The sequence below is a fragment of the Amphiura filiformis genome, chromosome 3 (genome assembly GCF_039555335.1).
Source record: "Amphiura filiformis chromosome 3, Afil_fr2py, whole genome shotgun sequence".
In the NCBI taxonomy this organism is placed as follows: domain Eukaryota; kingdom Metazoa; phylum Echinodermata; class Ophiuroidea; order Amphilepidida; family Amphiuridae; genus Amphiura; species Amphiura filiformis.
Window position 1 is genome coordinate 9851696 of NC_092630.1, and position 7757 is coordinate 9859452.

A 7757-nucleotide genomic window follows, 5' to 3' on the forward strand; every position below is an offset into this window, starting at 1 on the left:
TCAATAAAGAATAAAGCATATTAAGAATTATTGCATAAAAGAATTCCAGCTTCCACCCCCGCACTTCCCCTGGTTACGGGCCTGGTCATTCTTGGCTCAAATGTTCTTTGGAAAGTTAAACTATAACATATTTGCACAACCTAAATAATTAAAGTTGGAAAGCTTCCAATTACAGAAATCAAAGTTTTCTCGGACAAACTGTTATTCAATTTCACCTTCAGTGAAAGCATGAATAACATATAACATCATCGGATTATAAAATTGATAATTTGGAAGCGGTGAGCGAGTATGAAAAAAAAGCGCCTGTGATCAAACTTGGAACGAACTGCATTGATGCGCACATTATGTAATCGTTAATTAAATTTTCTGATTCTAATGTCTACTTCTCGATTTACGTTCAATTTTATTCACTCGGTAATTTTTTCTGGGACACCCTGTATATATAAAATATGCCTATATGATATGCCCCTATATAAGCCTATATATATATTATTGTTTTTGTTTAGGGTGTATTTTCAGTCCTCGGAAATACTTAAGTGGTCATTTTGAGACTCTCATACCCCCTTCCCCTTGTAGCTCCTTGTCAATGACCAATTCAGGGGGGTCAGTGTTCAATTATTTAGTTTTCTTTAAAACTAGCAAATTCTAACCTCAAAACAAACAACTTATTATCTAGATTGAGCCAGAAATTTTGAGACGTGAGCCCAAGTTGCACGCGTGGACAACGTGCGATAAAATACTTTAAAATAATTATAAACAAGTACAGGCATGGGGCCATAAACACGCAAACACACGCACAACACGTACGGTGCAAAACAAAATACGTGAATTTCCCATTCCAAGAAAAGAGAGACCAGAATCCATTGCGTCCGCCCGTCTATCCAATCAGTATCGATTGCAGACCATCGATGCTGTGACGTCAACACGATAATCTATTCATACCGAGCTGACAGTGTGGCACGTGATGCATTGTGGACTTCTAGAAAATACACGAATAGGTTAGTCTCAGGCCAGACTACATGTGGCTATCACGAACATACATTAGGAACGCCCGACACAAACCGGTTGTGTAGGAGACTACGAACGGGTATTACCACGATTACGTCAATGTCTATTTATATCCCGACCCAGGCATGTTATGTATTGACATCTGTATATATTTGGATGTGTGCCCTGGAGAGGTCACATTCGTATAATAACAAAATATCAGTGGCGTCTCTGTCGCATCAAGAGTAGCTAAGAGTGCAGATTTCGTATAGAATTAATTTTCCTGAGCAATATTTGAAAGCTTCCAAGCGAGCATATTATACGGTAAGTAAATTTTAGTTTTGTTTTTTCCATACAGTGCATTTATATTATAAGATACTATATAATGTAGTAAGATTTTTACGTAATAGAATTTTAAAATGGATATAGCAAGTGCAAAATTTAAATTAAGAATAAGATTATATAGAAGCTTATAAAGATACATGTATTAATATTGTATGTGTATTAAAGACAAGTATCTTATCTTTCTCATGTAAGCTCATGTAGACCACCGCCTATAGTATTAGTATTATAAGTAGTACATGTATATCTCTGGCCTCTGGCTGGGTACAACTCATTAATAGCTATTAATATTGGAAAACAGAAGATATAGAACAAATCTAAAAAGATTCAAGACATGTTCACCCCTGGCTCGTATTAATATATTTAATAGAAAGGTGACTACAAGGAGTCTGGTTATTTTAGAAATTACACCTATAGGCCTACCAATCTAAAAAATATATGTGCAGTTGTCCGGGGGGTACTCAAGTTTGGTTTTGGTAGGGACGTGCCGCTGAGAATTTGAAAGCGGACCCATAAATATACCAATTTTTCTAGAAATTTGTATTACATTTTTAGAGTTGTCCTTCATTTAACTCCTTGAAAGAGTTAAGATTCGCTCTTAAAGAATGGTTTTCACTCTTTTTTGAGTGGTTTTAAAGTTAAAAACACATTTCACTCTTTTTTGAGTGGTCTTATAAGTGAATCACTCTTTTCGGGAGTGAGTTTTTCACTCTTTTACATTTAGAGAGTAGTGCGTGCCTTTATATAGGAATTCGAATTTCCGGACTTTTTGTCCATTCGTGATTGTTGGACTTCCCCTGGACTTCTAGACTTTTAAAATAGTCAACCGTTCGGTGAAACCTCAATTTGAGAGCTTCTGTGATTTTCATTCATTTAATTACATTTCCAAGTTACTCCTCTATCATGTCTATAGGGGCGTGCCCCAAGGATGTGCTCTTATTTTCTGGAATAGCCCAATATACACCCCTACGCGTGTATGATATACATTGGCATAACGTCGTTTTACCGTTTCTTGGAACACCACGGAGAATATACTACGAGTAACGGTGCACAGTGCTTAATAACACCCATAGTACCTGCATGCACTCACTATTTTAAAGGCCTGAGTTTAGTTGGTTTATAGCTCTATTATCTATACAGAATGTAAGTGTTATAGTGAACAATAATTTGTATCATTATTAGTCAATTATATACAATTTGAGATGATGAGCTAAGATATTATGATAAATGTATAATTACCTATTTTGCGATTCGGCTTTCAGGCAATCCACGACGAGTTGTTGGAAGTTTCCGCACTGACATCCGCGGCACGGCCACCTCTGATTGGGATTGGATTATCAATTTGAATAAATCTGAATCATGTTTTATCAACATGATATCAAAAACTCAGAATTCATTCACATTCTGTACATTCACGAATGTTTTTGTGAAAAGTTGAAACCTCATCGCTGAAAGTCAGTTATTTGCATTAATAGTTTGTGAAATCTAAGTCACGGCTTGAAGGCAGAATTTGTTGCAAGCAAGTGAGTGTGTTGCATGCATGCACCTGTCTGGTAGGTTCAAATCTAGAGCAGAACATGTTCTAAGAACAAAGTGTTCTTGCTTTTCTTTCTTGTAGTAAACAGAAGTAACAACTAACAAAATCATTATGGCATTTGTGGAGAAGACGCAGATCGCCACCGAAACGTCTAAAATGAAGACTGCTGAGCAACTGCGCATCAGTGAGTCACAAATTGACCAACTCGAACGAGAGAATGCGAGGTTGGCAGACCAACTCAAAGAGGTCATAAGAATGAACAGCCATTGGCAGCGTTATGACGCTCAACGGGAGGAATACGTGCTGAAGCTAACCAGAACCAATCACGAGCTACAAGACAAAGTCGAGGACCTTCAGAGTCGAATGGAAGCACTCAATATACCCAAAGAATCAGAACGCAAAGAGACATCAAGGAAGACTGATCAAGCATGTGGTGGTGATGATGATCTGCAAGCTCTTCGAAAGGAAGAAGAAGTAGCCGCTTTAGTAGACCGGATAGCAAAGCTCAAAGACAGGATTGCGGAGTTGGAAAAGAGGAGAGACACCAGTAAGAAAGAAGAGGACGACCAGATAGCAATGTTACATGAGCAGGTGAATGTCTGTGTGGAAGATTTCAAACAGGAACGGAAGGATAGGGAGAGGATACATGGAGAGAACTTGAAGCTGAGGAAGCGGTTGGCTTTGGCCGAGAAACAGGTGAGTATTTTTGTTTGTATGTTTGTTGGTGTGTGTGTGTGTGTGGGGGGGGGTGAATGCCTGGGTCCAAGCTATGCTAAAAAGCCTACAGAGTACAGACTGTATCAAAATGATTGTGTCCCCCCCCCCCCATCAGATTTGGGTGTTTTTGAAAATCCTCTTCCAAAAACACCACTGAATCTACTTGAAATGACCAGATATTTGAGAAATTAATGAATTTATCGAAAAACTCTACTTTAATGCTCCCATCCCTTAAAGAATAAAATCTGGTCATTCCAAGTGGGTCCAATGTTGGATTTGAAATTGGAAGAGGCAGACTTTTCAAAACACCAAAAAATGGATAGGATGGGGAAAATCATTTTGATACAGCCTGTATACTAGACTTTAATTATGCAAAGACTCAAAGAGAAAAACAGAATTGCTGATCGAAAAAGATCAACGTAAAGCAGACCATTCTCAGCATAATTATCAAGTGCATGTAGGAACAATTTGACTGGCAAGCCTTTGGGTCAAGAAAAAGGACATTTTTAATTCAATTTCATTTACAACCTTTGTGCATGTTATGTGTATTCTGTTTACACAATGTGTGCCATACCGGTACGTATTTTGCGGATTTCATCCAGGTTACTGCGTTTGAATATGATGTTTTGGCACACCTTATGTTGCTTGTTTTTCACAATCTTCCTTCAACTCTTCCATATAGTTTGTTTCTTACAGATAATACGTAATGTGGAAAATTATAATGAAATGAAGTTTAAGTCCTAAACAGCCAAACAATAATATCAAACATTATTACTTCTGCTTGAAATCGTAGATAAATGTGTATGAGGAGAAGATAGTACAACTTCACCAATGCAAGCAGTACCGACCAGAAATGGTGTCTAAACCACCACCAAGAGTGGGTTATGATGAACCAGATCCTGAAGACAGACCACATAGACTTCGGGTAAGTAGAGTTTGGAGTACTTTGAACTAGGGTCACAGCAGTGGCGTTGCCAGCACTTTTTCAGAGTGTGTAATGGGGGGGGGGGGGCAACTTTCAGGGGGGGGGTGGGGTGGGGGAAAACTTTGACGAAAATGGTAAAAATGGGCTAAAAATACACAAATGTCCGACAGCTCTTAATCAGGGCGGCCAGCATCCCACTGGGGGCAAGATGGTGGCAAGACTTGTCACACCCATTGACCTCTTCCTTGGATACGATGAGAACTTAATATAACTTATTATAATTTGTCCGTGAATGTACCATCTTTTTTCAAATGCTAATTGACGAATACTGAACTTTAGTAAATCGAAAACATTATAAATCATTCAAAATTTGCTTATTGTTTAATTCGTTTCAGGCGAGTAACGCAGCAAGATATCAGCAACCCATGTATTACGGAGATGATCTTACAGACCTTCCTGGAGATGTTGAAATCGATGGCGGAGTGCCCGATGAGAAGCAAGAAGAAACACCTGACATTCCGATTAATGGAGTGGATTCACTGACTGAAGCTGACACAGAAGATGTAGACGATGAAGAAGTAACATCATCACTGCAGTGTCCAAGATGCATGGCATCTTTTGAAGAGGACACTGATTTCATGAAGCATGTCGATAAATGCATTGACTGATCATATATTACATCAAAATTGCGAAAAATTACCACTAGGGCCTATACAACAACCTTTGTTGCTTATCTGTGAAATTGAACTATATTTGTGACCAATCGGCCAGCAGCGACCCTATACATCCTGGATGGTGCTCCTGTAGAAAGGAGGGATTTCACAACAATATAGGGTCTACTACTATTAATAATGGCACTGGTGCATGTATCACTCATTCAATTTCATCTTCTTTGGACGTGAAACGGCTCTTACTTTATTTGGACATATTTAAAGCTTTATGAGTCTATAATGACAAACAAATTCTTGAAGGCCCGATCGCATTTAATATAGAGGACCAAACATTTTGCTTGATAGTATTCCAGCCTTATATAAATATTGTAAATAACTATTTATTTATTTATTGCATATTATTTTGATAGAGTGAAGTTTTGTAAACATTGTACAATAATAATTATTAATGGTTTTATCAAGGTATAGATTAGGCCAAACAAAATTAATATCTCATGTCCCAGGACTTGAAAATGTAATGCTTTTAAATATTTTTTCATAATTCAACAACGCCAGTTTTGAATTTAGACAGGAAACAAATTTGAAACTAAATATTAATTTTATAGCATATCTTTGGCCACCAAATTTTCGTTAAAATGAAAAAACAAGACAAAATCAACATTTTTTTTCAATTTTACACAGCATAATGGGGCTCGCGGGAAACATGAGATAATCTATTAATTTTCGTTGGCCTATATTATTTTTACACACTTATGTACTCTAACTGAATTTCCACCCATTCTTGGTAAATTGTGTAAAACAGTGAATTGCAAATTTGGTTTATATTTATGTATTTATGTTTAAAAAAATAGCTTGTATAGTAGGCCCTATAATAGGCCTACTCTCTTGAATCGCAATCAAAAAGACTACATTTGGAAGGACAAATCGTTTTCGACTAACAGTCAAATTTGTCATCTCACTATGGACCATAATGGCCTAATCCCAATGGCATAGTTCAATAACCTCAATTAAACAATCATAGTGCAAAATTTGACCACAAATTACAGAATATGAGTTTTTGTACCTAAATTTTCAAGGGTCATTCAATAAATGTGTAAATGTATTGGGGTTAAAGAACTGTGCCCTGATAGATGAGCATGTTGTGGATCCTAGTGTCTGTTTGATCAATCAAAAGGGCTGATTAGAGTTAGGGACAAATCTTTGCCGATTGAATATTCATTCGAAAGGATCGATTTCCATTGTTTTTCAATGGTCAAATCCTTTCCAATTGATAACAAGATTGAAAATATTCACTATAAAAAGTTACATCTCAATCCAACCATGCAGTTTCAGTTTCAGTTTTATTTACCAAAAATCATACAACTCGAACAAGAGAATGAAAGTATGTCATTTGGCAGTACCTTAGGAGTAATACTTGACTGAATTGTGAAATAATTGATCTACAAAATGAGAAAGAGTGAATCCAAAACTCCATTTCAATCCATTGTTCAATCTATTTAGATTGAATCCTATAAACAGTCGGTCAATTTAAGAGAGTGAAATAGTAAAAAAAAGGATTCAGAAGTATTTAACACATGTGTATAATCATGATAATTATATAGAAAATACATAAAGGTACTATAAGGTCTTCATATAAAAATATTTGAAGTGTGTATGAAGTCTATAAATATTCTCAGCATGTAATTTTGTCATAATTATAGAACAAATACAAACACTATTAGGTCCTCATATAAAAATATTTGAAATGTACATGGTCTATAAATATTCTCAGCATCCATTTTTGTCATATAAAAAACCCCGTCATGCAGCAGTCTGATTAATGTGTAGAGAGTAAAACAGGATAAAAAGTATTAAAAATATTTAGTATATAAAATATAATCATGATAATTATAATTATAGAAAATACATTAAATACATACATTACAATGTTGTAGGTCCTCATATAAAAATATGTGAAATGAAGTGTACGAAATGCATGTATTTTTGTCATATAAAACGTCACGCAGCAGTGTGATTAATGTAGCTGAAGCTTAATTAATGTGAAGCCCTAATATCCAATTATATGTGTTGCAAATTAGTGTCCATATCGTACATAACGACTGAGATACGATATCTTCCAAGTTCCAATATTGAAAATCTGAATTGTTTAATGATTTGTTTTTTAATATCCCAGGTTTTTTTATTTTCTGATTTTGCGAATCACTGAAAGGGCCTACTTATTTAGCCTTTAGAGATAATCTGCATGCATGGATTGTGAAAAACAACAACAATTGAATCACACTGCTAAAATGGCGTAAGTATACATGCATGTACTATAGTTTACCAAAATCTGTATAGTAGTATAATTATCATGACATTTCAAAACGGTTTTTAAACTGCACTGCTTTATAAAATGTTAAAACATTTTATAAAGCAGTGCCAGGGTTGTAGCTAGGCCAATTTCTATGCCAGGTGGCAAATTATTGCGAAGCCGAGCGCGCGTAGCGCGTGGAGCTCTCGCACTTACGGCCGGGGGTCCAGGGGCCCGCTTAAGGGGTATCACCCCCCTAAAAAAAATTTTTTTTGCTCCTCTTATGAT

General features: G+C 36.2%; 1 protein-coding gene across 2 annotated transcripts; it reads left to right on the top strand.

Annotated features, from left to right (window-relative positions):
- Nucleotides 1-1180: 1180 nt before the first annotated feature.
- On the top strand, nucleotides 1181-6860 carry LOC140147982 (uncharacterized). Of its 2 annotated transcripts, none has more exons than XM_072169801.1 (4): nucleotides 1181-1311; nucleotides 2592-3562; nucleotides 4377-4508; nucleotides 4904-6860. In XM_072169801.1, the coding sequence occupies exons 2-4, from the start codon at nucleotides 2978-2980 to the stop codon at nucleotides 5174-5176; spliced, it is 990 nt and encodes a 329-aa protein (XP_072025902.1). In that variant the 5' UTR covers nucleotides 1181-1311; nucleotides 2592-2977; the 3' UTR covers nucleotides 5177-6860. The 2 variants fall into 2 exon arrangements, with proteins under 2 accessions (XP_072025902.1, XP_072025903.1); XM_072169802.1 differs by having other exon boundaries at nucleotides 2948-3562.
- Nucleotides 6861-7757: the final 897 nt, after the last annotated feature.